We start from the raw sequence: 19288 nt of genomic DNA on the forward strand, positions 1-19288 counted from the left end.
GATTCTGTGATTCTGTGAACATGCACACACATGAAAATTCCCCACCATTTGGGGAGCCCAACTGGTACAGTCTGTGTTGACTTACAGGGTTATTCAGCCAGAAGAAGTGCTTAAATATGTTACATGGTTGGTGAAAGGCTACCACAAAGTTATTTGAAATGGAAAAAGGTGATATAATAAATAACAACCTAACCCAAGTGATGAAAAATGCTGTATCATTTTTCTAGGTACCGCCTGACCAAAATTGCTGTAGACTCTGCTGCTGGGCCATATCAGAACTGCACTGTGGTTTTCTTGGGATCAGAGAAGGGAATCATCTTGAAGTTCTTGGCCCGGACAGGAAACAGCGGTTTCCTAAATGATAGCCTTTTCCTGGAGGAGATGAACGTTTACAATCCCGAAAAGTTTGTATCTGATTCTTTGTACTCATGTATGGGCAGCTTTGACACTTCTGATTTCCCAGAGAGCAGGTTGCCCTATGAAAAGGAAAATGGCTGCAGAAGCCAAGTCTTTTGAGTCATTTTAAATGTTTGTTTGGGGGGGATGTCTGGTTGTGAGTCTCTATGTGGAAATAAAATATTTTTTATTCAATATGTGTAGAAAATAGACCATCCTACCCAGCAGTTGATGGATAATTAAAAGTGAAATTCAGCAAAGAAAAGACTGATTTCCTAATCCTATAAATAACCTAATTCCAACCAACTCACCAACCAGCAAGCTGCTCTCCAAGGGAAATTTCCTGGATTTCAGCCTTCCTCAAATATGCCTAGGGAGGTTTTGAAGTATGCCATAAACATGCAGACATTTCAGCTACTTTGAGTGCTGGAGAAGAAAAAACACAAAACCTGCAGGGCCCTCAGAGAGCTTGTCTGGTGTGCAGTCCCTCTCTACTACTTCTTGTTCCCCTGTCCCATGCATTTTTTACACTTGCTTAAATAACTTTTTATCAGTATTTCTGATGCCTGTTGTGTATTCTTTCTCTTTGGCTTGATCAGTTCTCCTTTTCTCAGTGTTTTTTTTTTTTTTTTTTCCCCCAACTTGAGGAATCATGAAGTAGTCATCTGGTTTCCTGGCAGAACTCATTTATAACATTATCTCACTTTGTCAAACCAGGTGCAGTTACGACGGAGTGGAAGACAAGAGGATTATGGGTATGCAGCTTGACAAACAAAGCAGCGCCCTTTATGTTGCCTTCTCTACCTGTGTCATAAAGGTTCCCCTGGGACGTTGTGAGCGTCATGGCAAGTGTAAAAAGTATGTGTTTTGTGGTAGCACTTGCCCTGTTGTCAGAAGCCCTGGTGCCAGGTGTACAGAACACTAGAGGACTCAAGAATGCCTCATTTCCTTTTTTCCTAAGGGCCTGCATAGCGTCCAGAGACCCGTACTGTGGCTGGGTGAAGGAGAGTGGGGCATGCACACAGCTGGTGCTTGGTGCTAAGTAAGTAATGGCTTTCACTGGATGGACTGTGAGACTCCAACAGTGGCGCCAGACAGATTTGGACAGAGTTGTTTGAAACATGGGACTCTTAGGGAAGAAAAATGTGTGAAGTATTTGTTTCTGCCTTATTTGCATTCTCTGAAATTTCTTGGTGTTTTTTCATGCTAACTCTCAGCTGATTGGTAACTGTCAAAAGAGGAGGAAGAAGAAAATGAAAGAACCATACTAAGGGCCACGTGTTGTTGAAAGAAGGGAACTGGATAAGTATGTCTGGACCAGCCCCCACTGGAGCCATCACAGCTGATTAAAGAGGCAATAGAATCCAAATTAGGTTACTGAAGCGGTTTGTCCACTGGAAACAAAACCAGTCCTTCTAATTTACTGTGCATTACTAAGAGGAATCACAAAGCACAGTTAGAGCTGAAAGCRGATTCAGAGAAGTGCTTTGCTTAACAGTAGAATTTAGTTTTTTATAGTAACAAAAGGCTCTGAGAGCTTGCTTTAAATACAGTTACTAAAGCCTCTTTGCAGGGAACAGATCCACTTCAGAGCTCTCTTTTCTTGGCCACATATGACACACCTCACACTTTGAGATATGGTTATATTTTCTCAAGATAGTAGTATAAGTGTGGTGTAAACATCAGATAACCTCAATAGCCCTGCACCAGTCCAGCTTAACCCTACTTCTGTTTTGGTCTTCAGTAAACAGAATGGATGAGTTATCATTCATATGCTTGTATCAGGTTCTTAATTTGCTATTTTAATTTAGATTGTTTTATTAAAGTTCCAGTATGGACATTATAACTATATCTATATATGCATTATTATGAGAGTGTGGATTGTTCCTGACAGATCATTTGGTAAAATAATGTTAAAGTCCATCTGTGTGTATATCAGTTTTTCTCAAAAACTTACAAACATTCTCAAAGTATTTGAGGTTTTTTCCCATTTGCCATAGCAAGATTTTCAGGATTTCTGTACCTTACTTGCAAAAGTGGCTCCCGTATTTACGAACAGATTCGTGAAGACAGAGGCAGTGGAGCTTGCTGTGGTGCAGTCCACAGGTGAGCTAGGCAGGTAGCTCTCAGTCCAGTGCATAGCTCTTAGGAAGGAAATCCAGAACAACTGTTAAGCTGACTGGTGAGCTTCTAAATTACCCAACAGGAACAGACTTCAGGTGCCCTTCTGGAGTAGGTGGCAGTTGAACAGGAATTTTAAGAACCTAGAGTCCAGAGCTAGGTGCCTACAAGAGTACTTAGGCCTTAAGGGCACAATCCTAACTAATGCAGATGATAGCTTGTGCTGGAGGTTTTCCAAGGCTCTTGTCACTCACCACTGACTATACAGGGAACTTGGAAGAACAGCTTCACTAGTTATCAAAATCACAGGCACAGGTAAGGAGCCTAAATTGGGGGTGTCAGCTAGAAAAGCCTGTAAGTATTTATAGATAGAGTTTAAGTTCAGTGGAATTCCTTTTGCAATCTGGGCTTTAGGCCTTGCAATTTTGTTCAGTGCAGTACCTAAATATCCTTTAAAATGCAGGTTGCGTCATCAGAAGCCAAAGAACAATTAAGAGATGACGAATAAATGCCTATGTTGCAATTTTTCAAGCTGTGTGTGGGAGTTCCAAAGAAATGGCCGGTTTCACTGTGTCTTCATTTCAGTTGTAGATGTGATAATTTCTTTCTGGTAGTGTCTGTGACTGTTGTTATTCATACCATTATGTTTATTTCTATTATTTAGACTGGCATTTGAACAGGACATAGAACATGGCAATACAGATGGCCTGGGTGACTGCCAAAGTAAGCAAAGCTTTTACCCTCCATTTATCCTGTGTTACAGAATCTTTCTGACTGCCTCAAATCACCATTACCTGTCAGGTGTTCTCTTGTAGCAATGTAAGCCGCAACAAGGACATTAACTGTGGCTAAAGAAGCAGGTTCAAGAGGAACACTTGTTTAAACTTGTTTAAAGAAAATATCCCAGTTGGTGTGATTTGTACAAACACCGGACTTCATAATGGTTATGTGGTGAGAAAACCACGGCTTTAGAGGATATTGATTATAGCAATGACACAATGAACTGGATGTTCTTTTTCTTTATCAGCCGCAATGGATGGGCTAGTTTGTTTATGTAGATGTGCAGAAAGGGCTTGGTTTCTTGTTGTAGATGATGACTTGGACTGCACTCCCATGCAAGACAGGGAGACAGTGAGAATGCCTCTTTGGTTTGGGATCCAGAATCAAGAAGTGGGAAATATTTAATTTGTGGATCTTACTGGATTTTACACACAAGCTGGACAAGCTAGTACTGCTAAGTGTGAGACGCTACTGATCCTACCAAAGGAACCTTAATGATAAAACTTAGGTACTAACAAAGTGAGTGGGAAGTGTCCTTTAAACGTTCGTGTTTTGCACTGAGGTACTTAAAAGTACCTCGCTTGCACTGCATGCAAAGAAACTTTGCATGCTGATTTCTGAGCCTTCAAGAATACCAACAGCTGTGTTAAGACAGCTCTCATTCCAAATGTTCTTGTCAAGTTTGGTTTAATTCTGAGCCCCAAATATTATTTATAAACTTTATGACACCAAGAATCACATTCTTTTTGGTGCAATTTGCACTGGTGCATGTAGATGCAGTAAAAGGGCTGAAGCTGAGGAGGTAAAGTACAGTGAGTCATGACTTTTGGAATGGAGAGCAAAATAACAGAGGGCTGGAGCGTGCCCCAGGATACAGTGCAGGCCAGTTTCTATGGGGAATGCCAGAGCCTTCCCATGCTTTGCGCATCCTTATTCTAGGGTCATTTATTATTGTGATCACTGTGCTTGAGGGAGTTCAAGGATTTCAGCCTCTACATGCCTCCATCTTAGCTACACCTCCCTCTGCTTTTGCCCTAAGATAAGATTACTTGGGCAGTCTGTTTTTTGAATGAGGTGTACACACAGTCCCTCCTGTGCCCCCTGTAAAATGGGATAGCACCAAAATCAGGTCACTACCCAGCTGGTACAACTTTGCCCTTTTCAGATATCAGCTTAGTTCTGCTCTTCTCGGCCAGATAGGTTAGACAGGAGTAGAGTGTACGTAATATCAGTTATATATGAAAGAAGAGTAGGAAATGATTCAGAAACAGCAAGTTGTGCTCATGGAGAGAGATCCACTCCTGTGCAGGGAACAACAAAGCCAATACCCTGCTTAAATTCCCCTTAAAACCTGAATGATGCTTTGAACCTTGGCATTGCACAGGGGTAGATTTCACTCCCTGCTAACCCAGCTGATCTTACTACTTCATGTGATCTTGTATCGTGTGAGTTTTGTCCTCATTGACTCACACTGCTGGCTGCATCACTTGATGTGCCTTGCATTTAAATTAGGACTTGATCTTGCAAAGACAGCCATGGCAGAGAGAAAACTGGTCTTCTGACTTGGTATCCCTTGCAGAGGGCCAGTTATGAACACTTTAAGGTCAGACATTGTTTTCGGGTATGTCTGAATGTTGGTTTTGCCTGGGTCCTTAGGGTACTAATCACATACATATAAATATCAGCTGAAGCATAAAAGGTTGCTAGCAGCAAACAATTAAAAAGAAAAAAAAGAGAGAGAAATAATGATTTTTCCCCTGTTATTTGTCTTTCAGATTCCTTCGTAGCCCTGAATGGTAAGGAAGTTCTTAGTTTCATTATTTATTGTCAGCAAGTCAATTCTGGAGGAATCATTTTTACTAAACTTTGAAGTATTTTCACACTTCTGTTTTATTTAATGTTTCTTCCCAATTTATTTTTTTCATAGACATTTCAACTGCTTCACCTGATCATGAAATGTCTTACAACACAGTGTATGGTCAGTTTATGGATGTTTTAAAAAATTCTCCCCAGATCCTTGTGTTAGCTAGTAGTTCCTGTCCTCAAATAGTCATTACCCTTTTTTATTTGTTTTGTCTTGTTTTTGAGGGCCTGATTCACTAATTGCAAATAGGGTTAAGCCGTACCTCTTGACTTTCAGTCCCTCTTTTCTTAGTCCTTCCTCAACTGAATTAAAGTCAAGTCAACTCAATTGAATTAAAGTCATGTTTGGCCAATTTTAACAGCACTCCAGCAAACATGATAAAGAGCATGCTTCATCTGAACGCTCAGGAGAAGAACACTTAGGTATAGTGATACATCTTATCTGTTCACTGGAAAAAAGAAGATAGCACCTTGGATCCCACTCGTGATTTGTCCAGGCTGGTGTCTTGACTGCGACAGCAGCCAGTCACTGATACCTCAGGGAAAGGAGCAGAACCGTCCCTGGGTTAAAGAAAGAGCTTTTATGAGGAAAATTGTGCTGTTACCACGTCAGCTGTGGCTGGATTATGCCTTGAATCTTAAAGGTTTCTGTCACTACTACAGTGAGTCATTTATGTCACCTGCACTTGCAATATCTTAATGCCCTGATGGTGTCTGGTCTGTGAGAACAAGGGGTTCACACAACAAATTAAATGACCAGAGCTGAAGAGGAGCATTCCTGGTAGCCTAGAGTAGTAGTCTCCCTCCAGGCAACTGTTAATCTGCATTCACAGTGCAGATTTGCACCACTTTGCTCAGTCTGTTTGGAAGTGGATTACACTAAAGTATAAGTAGGCACTTGGAGTGCAGAATAAGTGTCTACATGGGGAATTACTGTAGAATAAATAATTGCTTTAAATTCAAACCTAGAATTACATTGCAGTAGCTTCTTTTTGTAGACAGCCTGAACAAAGACAAGCACTCACAAGCTAAGAGGATGTGTAGTGTTGCTCCCAGTGAAGTCAGTGGCAAATTTCTGTATGGAATGGGAGCTTACTTGTGAGGTTTCTTTGAGGCAGTACAAGACTAACAGTCCATCAAAGCTGGGGCAATTACCATATGTTTGGCTGAATGTAACTAGATATAGGTTAGTGTGCAGTTGTGATGGTGCACATTAGATTGATCCCTTCGTCTTGTGCCTGCGAAATATGTAAGTACAAAACAGAACCAACAACAGCTCAGTAAAGCAGAATATAAATAACTGCAGGCACAGTAATACTGCTCAGTGCTAAAAAGAAATAAATTCCCCATTTTTTATTATTATCAGGAAATGGAAAATGTACAGGTGAAACTTGTTTGCAAGTATGATAATGAAARCCAGTGAAGGCAGTATATGCAAAATCAAAGACAAGTTGAGACATTGTAATGTATGGAAGGCTGATGGTTTCATCTGAATATACAGCTTGTACTTTCTTTCAGTTGAAAACTGTTATATTTCCAATACACAAAGCAGTAATTAAAGAATAATAATGAAATCCATACTGCTGAGTCTGAAGAAAAAGAAAATGGCCTTGGGCATAGTGCTGATGTACCAGGAATGTCTTGGGATTCCCACTTCTAAGTGCACCAATAGGCTACACAGCTGTAGCTGTGGGGCTGTAGTTCTGGATCCCATTTGCTACCATAGTAATAGGGACTCTAGCAAAAGCGAATCATTTCATCTGACCATAGAATCAGGAAAAAGGCCCAAATGAGAGGCAAAGTGAAAAAAGCTGCAGTCCCAAAGGGCATAGGTAACAAAAGGAGTCAGTTCTACTGTCTACCCATGTCAAGCCCAAACACAGATGCCATTTACTGAATTCAGTTCTTAAAATAGGATCCTACTACCAGAGGCAATGGAGAAATGCTGAGCCAACATTGTTTGGTTCTCATTCATGCCCTGTCTTTCACAGGTGATTTCACTGACATTCCTCAGGTAGATCATGATACATGGTCACTAGGCAAGACAGCTCTTCTTTTATGAGTTCAGTTGAAATACCAGTTCTGATGTTACTGCATAGCTGGCAGTCAGTCTTTTCACCTACTATGCACTCAGGCAAAATACTTAAGGAAAATGTATTAGTCACCTCTATTCATCTTCCACATGAGGAGTGTAAAAAAAAAATTCCAATATTACTCAGTAAACCAGTCTCAGTAAATATGCTCATGTTTTCTGTTATGACTGCTCTGAGTCTTTTTTTTTTTGCATGAGAAAGCTAAATTTTTATAAATGGTGCTTTTTGTGTTATTGAATACAATTAAATGCATAAGTAAATGGTATTTCATAATGGATTAAACCTCAGAACAGTGAGGTATACCAGAATGCCAATCAAGTGAATGCTCGGGGTGCCCTTTGGATCTGGTGGGTTAAATATATCCAAAGGCATCTGAAACTCCAGATGCAAAAGATGTCTTAAAGCCTAATTCTCCTCTCACTTGATTTATACTCGTATAAATCAGCTCACTTCAGTGGACTTACTGCCAATCTGTACCAGTGTAAGTGAAAGGAGAATCAAGACCTTAATCTTTGTATTCTTGGCATCAGCCTCCTCCTGAATTTGGCAGATGGGCTCCCTTTTCTGGGGCAACCTCACAAGATCAGTTGTAAACAAGCAACAAAGTGCAGAGTCCACAGATGACTGTTCAAGTACATTCCCTTTTCACACCCAAGGAGAAGATAGCATGCTGAAGGTCTGGCTGCAGAAGGTCAGAGAGAAATGATGCAAGAGCCACTGACTTGAATAAAAAGGTTAGGCTAGATTCCTCTGCAAAATTGTAAGCAGCTTCAATTACATTTGGAAATATCAATTCTTAGTGAATTGGGCCCTTACTTTACCCCCTAGCCATATTCCTTTCTTCCTCTGTAGTATTGATTTAGCCTTTCCCTCTAATTGTCTAATTAGGTTGCTATAGCTGTTAATAGGATATTGTGTGGACATCTTAACCTCTAGTATCCTAATGACTTGTGCATATTAGAACAACTATCAAATACATATTGAATCCCTGTCTTTGTTTTAAAGCAGAAGAAAAATCTCCTTATATTTTACAAGTACACTTCAGAATGAGCTGTAGTTACAGAAGTGCAGCCCTTCTGAATCATTATCCATGCTCATAGACATGAAGTGTTTTTACTCTCCATGTATTACTGTGATTACAGCATTCCAAATGAAAAGTTTTGTGAATAATTGAAGCACCTAAAATAGTTTTTTTTAAGTGTATGTTGTTTTTACATATTTGCTTTAAACAGAGAAGTTTAGAAAGCACTGTACCTGCAGTTTTTTCAGATGGATTGTTTTAAAACAAAGGCAGAATTGTTATTTTAGATGTTTAGGTGTATTAAAACCTAGCCTATGTCAAAATAGAGGTACTGGCCGCATGTCACATATGCTAAAGCCTCCTTGAATTACAGCAAAGCCTATTTATGTAGTCAGAGTGGTAAAAATGGTGTAATGAAAAACAGGCCCATTATGTTTTGCAAGCTATACGGCACATTGTGAAGGTTTAATAATGGCTGTGAGTGAAAGGACCAGGACTAGGTTGCCTGCCACTTCAGTCTTTTCTCTGTTTATGAGAGTCACTTAACTAGCTCATACATCTGTGGTGCCACTCTGCTTAAAGGTGATTTCACACGGTGGGACTGACTATGCAAACACAAGACACAGTAATATTGCTTATGGGACCAGCCACTGCCCAGTAGTAAGTGTTTGCAGAATATGGCTCTCACACAAGTGAGAAAGGTTATTAAACTCTAATCTGCTCCTGCCCTGCTTCCTCTCTCTAGTAAATCAAATGGAAGAAAGTTTGTCTCAATACATGTGGAAAATTGCTTCTCAATGTGTACTAGACTAACACATTAGTAACAGAGCATATAGTCTGATTTCTCACATTTGTGTGAAACCCTTCTCTACCTAACCACCATCTGGTACACATTAATATCGTCACAAAGCCTTAGCTTTCCATTACCAAGGAGTTCTCCATGTATTTGTAGCATATGGTTCAGGAAATCTTTTTGCAGAAAATGTGTCCCTAAGGCATATATTTCCTCTAGATTACTGTATTAAGAAATGTTTTTCTTTAACCATACTTATGGCTTTTCCTTAAAATTGCCTCTTGAACACACCTAAATTGAAAGTGTCTGGACAGAGATATGAGCATAAAATGCATATCAAACGCATATATAAAATATGACTGCTACTTGGCAAGACTTTTTTCTCTTCTACTTCCTTATCAAGCTATGACTAATTGCTTTCTTATGTTGAGTGCAGCACTATTTGTAGGCTGACCAAATATTGTACACATTATTGTGGTTGTTGAATGAGGTATTAACTTGGAGACTGGAATCCCATGAATGTTGGCAGTACAGTTTAGTCTTTAGGGAAAAGAAGACATGGAAAGCTCATAATTTCCACTTTCTGGCCTGTTTTCTGTCCCATTGTTTCTCTTATTTCTTGGGGACGAGTACAGGAGTTGACAAGCATAAAATGGTATAGAAGTGAAAGCTTTACCACTCCAGCATATTCTTGCTTCAAGGGAGCACATGCTTTCTCTAGCTGGATCTGTACCAGTCCTGTTGGAAACAGGCAGCCCTGTGGAACTGCTGCAGAGCAGGCAGCAAATTTGGATCGGAATCCATCTGTCTAACTGTTACCAATATATCCAGCCATGCTCTGCGGCTTATGGAAACCTTTTAGAAGTGGATAATCTGCTTGGCTTCACTTTTCTATTTGAGCAACATTTAAAAACTTCATCTTCAAACAAAATACAGCCTCTAATTTGCAGTGTTAAAGAAAGACAGCGGGTGGAAAACCACACTTCCGATCATGAGGGACAGAAGGTAATACAGTGCCCTTCTCAGTTTAATCCTTCAGCCTGAGGTCCATGCTACATTAATCATGTTAATGATCAGCTGTAGCATCTGAAGGCTGGATCCATAGTGAAAACACTGTGAATCTGACCAACTTTCCCTGCAAAGTGTAACAAAATGCAAAATTAAGTCCAGAGTGCTGTCCAAATACAATTCAGAGTACAATCCTTTGCAGTAAATCAGAAAGGCCCCTCGAAAGTATATGGAATAGCACAGACATCTTTTCCAAGATCATTAATATTCAGCAGGACTTCCTTAAATCATAGCAGCATCTTAGTAGAAGTTACAGCTTTTTGGCAACTTCATTGATAGTTCAACCTTGTGAAGCGTTAAAAGGGCTAGATAAAACAAAGGACGTGGGTGCATTGAAAAGCTTGTTAACATTGGTGACCAACATTTAGATTTTTATTTGCTAGAATGGAATTAGGCATCTTAGGTACATCGACTCTCTATGCACAGCAGAGAATTAAGCTTCTCAGAGCAGAGTCCAGAATGGCTAAGATTCAGAAGCCACCAAAATCAGCCTTTTCTAGATACAGTTTCTCAAAGCTTTATTTTTATCCAGTGACTGTTTAGTATAAAACACTGAAGCACAGTCTCCTTCCTTCCCAGCTTTATGCCTTCACCATGAGGTTCCAAATTTGGGTTCCTTGTGTTGCTGCCATGAGGCTCCAAATTTGGGCTCCTTTTGTTGCTGTATCTCTGCCCCATGGAGCTGTGAATTCTTTTTCTGAGCAGTTCTTTTTTTGATACAACATAAGGGAAGGAATGGAAAGTCCCCTGCTAGAGCAGCCTGTAGCCTGGTAAGTGGACTCCTCTCTAAGGGAGACTCCCATCTAAGGAAAGAAAACTAAGTTGCTAGGCTGTTCGAAAGAAGCGGGGAGCAAAGGAGTGCTGGTATGAGCCTATCTAGCAGGATCTCGAAAGAAAGCATTATCACCATTTCTATCTGTGAGTAATCTGATTCTGTTAGTTTAAGTCTGAGCATGTTTTGAAAATGCCTGTCTTGTTGGGTTCTTTAAGGAAAGTAGGTAAAGGGAAATGTAGTTATGCCAGGCAAATTAACTAGGACCAGAGCTATTTGAGTCCTGCTGAAAATGACTCATTTTGATCACATGCCAAAAGGGAACTTTCAGACACACCTGGAATTTTAAGGTCAAAATGTTGTGGTGTTACTGGAGTTTGGGAGTTCCAGATTGCAACTTTAGATTCAGAGACCTAGACAGCAAGTACATCACACTTTGGGTGCTGAGGTACTTCTCGGGATATAGCTGTAAAGGACATTAATTTACAAATACCTCTCTGCCCAAGCCAAACTGCTGTTAATATTGCCTTGTGTTTCCAGCAGGGCATGTTCTGTAAACATGGTGTTTGTTAGGGTGTACTCAATCAGAAGGGATTTCCTCAGCATGCTTATTAAGAACAGCAATAATGATGTCTAGGATAGCAGTAAAACTTAGTGAAACAAGGCTATAAACTTCTCCTAAATTTCTCCAGTCAAGATGATTGTGCTGAACTTCAATACCTATGTGACGAATAGGAATAGGATTAGATTCTAAACATTTCTCCTTAAAAAGGGCAAGTGAATGTTTGAAGGGGTCCAGAATGAATAAAAATGCCAAATCTCTGCCTAAAGAGGGCTAATAGCCAAATGTGATTTGAAGGCTGTAGCAGTAGCTGCTGAAATCATGAATTCTTGAACAGATTCACATAGTAACGTATTGCCCTCACTGTTAATTCGAGCAGAAATAATGTTCAGTTTCTTGCTGGCTCTCCTTATCTCAGAGCCATTTTAGAATATCTCCTTGGACAAGACCCATGAAGAGCGTGCGCGTGGGTGTGAGCCGCTGACAGGCCTTGTACGTGTGCCATCCAAAGGGCAATGCCCCAGTGCAAACACACAGGTTCTGGGCAGCCTTTTATCCCCTCTGGGACAGGAGGCAGAGAGTTGCTGATGACATCATTTTGTAGTTCATCTGGCATTTCCCTTTAGTTTTGGCCTTATTAGAAGTTGTTTCGTTTTAACACTTAAATTGGTTTTTTTAGTTGTTTTTTAACAAAACAATTGCCAAATGTTGTGGATTTACACTTCAGTGTCAGTCAAGGCTGTATACTGAATTCAGCTGAAAGAACATTTGACTCAAATGAAGTGTACAGCTCACACTGTTCTGCACTCATTCAACTCTGCTGAGTAAAAACACACAGCTTTGAATTCAGCCGCAGCCAAAGGCGTGTGCATACCTATTAACAATGGTTTGTCTGGCTGATCTGAAAGGTTCAAATTCTGTACTTCCTTTGGGCAGTGCTTTGAAAGACTTTTAAAACATTGCTGAGTCTAAGACATTCATCCATCACTGAGGAAAAGCGATGCTTACCTCCTGAGATAGTGTGGTAAGTGACTAATGAGACTTGTCTTCCCTAACTGTATTTATAATGTAAACAGGACACTCCAGTTCACTAGTTCCAAGCACCACCACTTCTGACTCTCGCGCTCGACAGGGTTATGATACTAGGGGACGCATGCTGGATTGGAAGGATCCGGTTCACTCATCTGAAAATACAGATCCGTATGTGGCAGTTTCATCCCATAATCATCAAGACAAGAAGGGTAAGGCCTTGGAAATGACTTCCTGTGGTGGAGAGGGAGGGGGGGGAGGACTAAGGTGTAACCGCTTCCAGCTGGCTCAGAGTAACATAATAAAACTCCTTCGCTATAGTTAAAAGCTTATCGTAAAGCAGAAACTAGATGGCCAATCTCAGACTCAGTCTTAGATACTCGCTGCCTAAGGAAACCACACAAAACAAATAGGAGTGTATGCCTTTGCAGTTTGTTGTGCATGTAGATGAAGAGGAGGGAGACAGTGGGGATTTAACTCTGTTTAAACTTGATCTTCCCTGTTGTCTGACTACATAAGATTTGTGGCTTTCCATCGTTCTTAAGTGTGCACTTCTACATTGCCTTTTTGTCTGAATTCCCGGGACGGCACAACAGATCGCAGCTAATTTCACGTTATTTCTGTCTGAGTTAGGGCAACAGTACTCTCACTGACAGACAGAGGTACTGCAGCACAAAGGTTTGCACTAATTTAACTCAGTAGAGTTGAAATAACACAGGTCCTAGTAACTGGACCTAAGTCCCAATGTCTTCAGTGAGACCTGAGCATCAAATACTTTTGAGAATCGGAGCTGAGGAGATCGTTAGCTTATTTCAAAAGACACTTAGGTGACTGCTGGGGGAGACAGATTCTGTGTAGCATTTTTAAAGCCTCAAAAGGTTAGAATTTAGGTGTTGTTTCAAAGTGTTGAGTACCGTGCTTCACTTTGAAGCACTCTTCTGTCTAATACAAGTGTCAGCCCTGTCACTTGGCCTCCAGTCTTCCTTTGCTATACATGAGGAGAATTAGGCAGAAAATTGCCTAAACTTGCCACTTGAGCTGCTTAGAAAAGGAGAAGTTCTTCTCCTAAATAGGGGTGATGGTGCTCCATCAGTTTATGATGGCCCTCATCATTCTATCAGCTCTTTTTAATCAGTATCTCAAAGAGGTTAAAATAGTTTCTTTGTAAATTGGAGACTTAGATCCAAATAGCTCCTCTGCCTGGAGAAATTTGACTCCCTGTTCTTCTTCTCTAGGGTGTTCTCAGGTCTGTTCTTTCAGTCTCTTCTCTGTTGAAGATGTTCCACCCTGTACGGACTAATTAAGTACACAGTGGGCCAGAAGGAGGATGTTTATAAGCAAAACTCACTTGCCGAGTGGTTAGGGTATGCACCACGGGTGAGGACACGCATGGGCTTCAGCCCTTGCTGCTATGAATACTTTATATAAAACACTTAAAATATTAATTGAAATGTGGATTCCAGTCTCTATTGTTCATGCATTTTACATGAAAAAGTCATTAGATAAAAGCATCAGCTGTTCTTAGAGAAGCTACTAGTATGCCGGACCTCCTGCTCTGTGTTGTCTGCTCAAGCTACTAGGTTACTAAATCATGCTCCTTCCCCTCTCTCTGACCCATTGAATCTCTGAATTCTCTACATGTGCTGTGGAGAGTTTAAGCAGAGGGTAGTAAGCATGTTAACATTGCAGAACAGCTTTTAGCAGAGCTGCACAAACAGCTGACAGCAGTCTGGACCCAAACTATGAATTCATAGTGCCTGGAATTCACAACTGCTCCAGACACACAGTGCCTCCCACAGTCCTTTGAATATCCTGGATTTCTCACTGGATTCTCCAGGGTTGACTACAAAGAACCTTCACAGTTCCCAGCCATGAAGGCAATGTATATCACCTGGCTGGCCCAGTAGGCTTGGAGCCTGAAGCACTTTTCCAGCTGAGGAGACTGGTCAAATTGGGCAGGAGATCCAGTAATATTTCCTAAGAGGCCATGGTGACAATTAATCTAGAAGCCCTGGCTTTTAGGTTTGGTGGCAGGAAATGGGGATACAAAGGTTTGAATTCCCTCAGGCAGAGGATGTGAACTTGTGTTTCCCACCTTCCAGCAATTAGCCCTTCCTGTAAAAAAAAAAAAAAAAAAAAAAAAAAAAAAAAAAAAAAGGTAGGGAGAAACTGCCATTTCTTCCTCTTCCTTCAGCTGGGATTTAGAAGTGGCTACTGTTCCAAGATATTTTTCAAAGCTTAATCCTTTAGACTTACTTGGAGGTAACTGCAAAAACTATGGGGCAAAGACAGTAAATTTCTAGAACATGATCAAGCTTAGATGTGAGTTAAGCACAGGCTCCTCAGCACTCTGCAGACCATTGGGCTGCTGAGTTTGTGCAGAAGCAGAATTTCAGGCAGTTGCAGTACCCAAGCTCAAAACCATAGCTTAGGTGGCAAGGGACTGAGGGTGTTGAAGGGAAAAGCTCAGATTCCCAGTCCTTGCTTAAGCCTAATTTGAGGTACCAGCTTTATTTTTTTGAATTTGAACCCTGTTCCTCAGCCCTTGCTCCTCAGCTTCAGATGGGCAATTCAGAAAAAGCAATTTCTGAGTATCATGTATGTAGAGGAGGGAAAACAAAAAACTTGTATGCCCTTCTAAAGATGGCATGTGATTTACCCGTCACTCCTCTTTACTCTGAGAAATACATCAGTGACAATGCTGACAGCAGAAAAATAAGCATTTTTTTCTGTCCAATCTCTTGGTAACATCCTGGTATTCAAAATGCTTGAGATGAGAGGACATTTCTTAGAAAATGCAGTGTTCCCTCTTTCGAAAGATAGTGGTGTCTTTCTCTTCTCCACATGAGAGCAGGGGATGTCATTAAGCAGACTTGGTGAGGAAGGAAGGAGGAGATCCTTGAGACCAGGTCTTCTGCTGACATCAGTCATGGAGGTGTGTCAGAAATCGCCAGTAGTGGAAGATCTGGCCTTTAATATACCCTAGAGGAATGCAGAGATGTTTATGCATTTTAATGGCACTATTTGTTGTGTGTGGTTCCATATTTCACAAATCTTTTGCAAAGCAGTGCTTAATAGATGGAAGACTACCTCTTAAAAGCATCTTGTATGCCAGTAGCAGCTTTCAGAGGAGCATGCAGTGAAAATATTAATAAATGTATAGCTGTTGGATTCTAATTGTTTTCACTTCAATACACTGACTGATGAGGTGGCTTACATTGAATGGTTCCCTCCCCAGGGAGTAATGTTTACCAAAGAGCCTTATTAGCACTTGACAGGGCCATTTAAATATCATGCGTTCTTTGGTGCCTAATTATGAATATTGACAAAGCTGGAAGCAGTCTACACACAATCAAAACAATGGCGGCAGAGGTGACCGCATGGTTGTTTACCATTACCGTCTACTTGTGTGCTGTTACTCCTTACCTTGCCCAGTTAGAGCCGGTCGGCTCCAAAATTATATTGATTTATTGCTTTTAAAGGGCAAAGAAAAGAGTTCTTACGCAAAATTAAATCAGAAAATGTTAAGCTTACTATCCTTTTATGAAGATTCTGTTTTCATTTTTGCTGTGATTTCTTTTACCCTCACACATTCACAAAGGAAAAAAAAATCTTTTTTTTTTTTTTTTTAACATTTTCTCTTTGTTTTGCAAAGTGCTTTGTGGTGTTCTTCATTGGTTGTGTTTAATCCTTTGGACAGTGTTTTCTTTCTTTTTCTGCGCTCACAAACGACTTCTCACTGATCGTACTAATTGTACAGAATCCACTTGCTGCTTTCTTTTCTGTGACATGGGTACTTTGATGATGTCACATCCATCCATATGCTTCACTTTTAATTCAGTGCAGGCATCTCAGTGAATATCTGTGGGGGTGTGAAGAGGGGGTTCTTTAAAAGGGTTGACTCATGGGAATGTGACATTTGTGTGCCACAGCTTTAGTAGCTAAATATACTCTGGGATTGTTGTTTCTGAGCTGCATCGCATTTCTTGCCAAGATGAAAATGCGTAGTGCAACCCATAGAGTGGGAACTATGTGTTGCCATCCCTCTGGCATTTTCATTTTGGCCATTAAGGAATCCACCCTTCGTATTGCAGAATGCAAAATCAGCTCTGATTGGGCAAACTGCACCCTCCTTTTCCTCTCCATCTCCTCCACACAAAAACAAACAAACAAAAAAAAAAAACAAAAAACCCTCCCATGTTCCAGAGTATGTTTATGTTTTGTTTTCTTTCTTGCTATGTTTTTAGTGTTAATTTAATTGTGTGTTTCTCACCTTTGTCCGAACAGTTGTCCTCACCTTGCCAAGTCTAACCYTCCCTTCTGCTGCCATTGTACTCAGTGTCCCCCCCCCCGGTGATAAGGAGGCTCCCCGCGTGGAATGTTCCAAGGCTTTACCCTGTACATTCTGAGCAGTACCCTGGCGCTCTGTCTCCGTAGAGTAGTCCTACTAACAAAGTGGGGAGTACCTACATGTGGCTGGCGGAAAGGCCTGTATGAAGAAAATGGAGCGATTTTCTTCAGGAATAACTGGCCTTCCCCTCCTCCCCTGCCCCATTACCCTGCTGGCCCTTCTCTACTGTCTCCTATCCGTCCTGCCTTTCTTTAGAAGTGCCTGATGCTTTTCAAGTCCTGGATTCATTAGCACAAACATAGCCAACTGTTCAGTTTTCTCACTCACTCCCTAGATGTCTGGAGCCTACCCTTTAATCACGGTGTTGACAAATTGGTTGCAAATGTGGCTTACAATGTCTCGGTTCTGCTACAATATCTATTCTGCAGTATTCAGATGGAGATGGTTTAGCTGGGCATTGAAAGATGAAAGTGTAGGGTTATTCTCAGGAGGCTTAATACTTGTCTTCTTACTTGTCTCAGCACTCATGTAAGTAAAGATTACAATGTGGGTCTCCCCTTTCTTTAACAAACCTTTTGTCGATATCCACATAACGAAGGTAGAAGGCTGACTGGAGACGGGACACGATGCACACAGTTTATAGAGTTTACAGTTGCTGGTGTATTTGGATGTCAAGAATGCTACTATAGCTACTGTGTCTGGTAGAATCTTCTTTTAAACTTCTATTAACAACAGCAACGCTTCCTCTGATACAGGATTCATAGGCATCATTAGCAATAGTCAGCTCACATGTACGGAGAGGACTGTTATTGGGGAGCCCAAGGGCTGTTCGTTTCAAAATCTGACTCTAGAAAATGTTTCTTACTGTATACAAGTGTCAGTGTTATTAATTTTTACTGTGATTATCACTACTTGAAAGGTTTGCCAAGCACTGACAATGCTTGTCTCTGGAGAGTTTGCAAATGTTAGGGCAGATTCAGCTCCAGTGAGACAGAATTATGTGGAACTTCAGGTACTGTTATGATAAAGAGTGTAAAGTGCTGATTTAACAAAATACTTTACAAATAGAGATGAAATGAAAGAAAAAATTCCATGGTAAAGCAAAGCTGCAGACTCTTTGTGCATAAATTAAACAACTGGTGTTCATCACAGGAGGGCTGAGTTCTGCACCAGGAAGTACATGTGCAGAGTATATTTTTACACAAAATGTTGTTATATGCTAAACATACACCTAAAAAGACATAAAAGATTCCAAACATGTTTTATCGGAGGAAGCAGGGAAAAGTCATTATTTTCCTGCTGGCATTTTGTAATAATTCAGAAGGGCATTTAAAGTGGCACAAAATTTATCAAGACTATCTCTTGAGTAAGTGTTTGCAGGTCTGAGGGGGAGTGTTGTATTTTCAAAGTGAGGCATATATTCTGTATTTGATTCCTATCATAGTTCTGGCAATCTCAGAAGTAACTGACTGATCCTAAAAAACGTGTTAGGCTAATCAAAGAAGGAGCTGCACTGTAGTCAGTTCTGTGTTGATGGGACCAAGGAAAAGCTGTAAACTCAAAGCATATGTGCCTGAGGAAGTTACACAAATGCACATGCTGTTGTTGCTGCTCTCTTCTGTCTCCAGACATTGTCCACACAAACAAAACTGAACTTTGCAGTTTGCTAGCCCTCTAAGGTGCTGAGGAAGTGATGAAGATAGATCAGACCTGATCCTTCATTTTCTATACTTTTAAGTATTTTGCTGACAGTCTAGTTAAGAGTGGTGTGAGAAAGGGAATGTGGAATTAGTCCTTACTATCTATGATTCTGTAGCATTTGTCTGAGATTTGAAGTGAGAGATTTGATTACTCGGAGCTGTAATGCTTCACAAAAGAATTTCATGTACATGATATAAAGTGGTGCAGGATTTAGTCCATTTAAACTTTTATAGATCCATATCTAGATTAAAACCTAATTACTTTTCCCATTAGGATTTAAACAGAGTTTGGTTGGATGAGTCTGTGCTAAACAAAGCCCTATAGATTTTTTTTCTTAAAATGTTCTTAGGTGAATTAGCATTAGATTATTGTAAACATCCCTATTTATAGAGGAGACCTTATTTATGTTTGTCACGTACAGTAGCTCCTTAGGTGGAATACTAAATTTTTTTTCCGTTAAAAACAACCCCATATTTATCTAGAATGGCTCTAATGAGCAACTTGTCCAGGAATAGGATGTCTCAGAAACCAATTGCGGCATGCCAGGGTCCTCTGCTGTGGGATACCTGTTCGGCTCCATGTCAGATAAGCACCAGAAAACCATTGTTAACAGTTAAATGGGACCAAATTTCTCAGTAGAGTTTATAGTAGTCAGATATCTGTATGACAAGACCAGGCTAATAACTAGAAAAGGTGTCAGAAGGCCAGTGAGCTCACTGTGTTGGAATTGCAGGTATC

At 40.5% G+C, this 19288-nt stretch overlaps 1 protein-coding gene across 1 annotated transcript in view; it reads left to right on the forward strand.

Moving 5' to 3' along the window:
- The window catches only part of SEMA6A (semaphorin 6A), a 67728-nt gene that overhangs the window by 29929 nt on the left and 18511 nt on the right, over positions 1-19288 (forward strand). The window contains exons 12-18 of the mRNA XM_026069484.1: positions 228-404; positions 1114-1254; positions 1358-1438; positions 3182-3240; positions 5073-5093; positions 5225-5275; positions 12546-12710. Of these exons, the coding sequence (XP_025925269.1) occupies positions 228-404; positions 1114-1254; positions 1358-1438; positions 3182-3240; positions 5073-5093; positions 5225-5275; positions 12546-12710 (695 nt within the window). The remainder of the gene's footprint in view (positions 1-227; positions 405-1113; positions 1255-1357; positions 1439-3181; positions 3241-5072; positions 5094-5224; positions 5276-12545; positions 12711-19288) is intronic.

The sequence above is a fragment of the Apteryx rowi genome, unplaced genomic scaffold (assembly GCF_003343035.1).
Source record: "Apteryx rowi isolate R43461 unplaced genomic scaffold, aptRow1 scaffold_299, whole genome shotgun sequence".
NCBI lineage: Eukaryota > Metazoa > Chordata > Aves > Apterygiformes > Apterygidae > Apteryx > Apteryx rowi.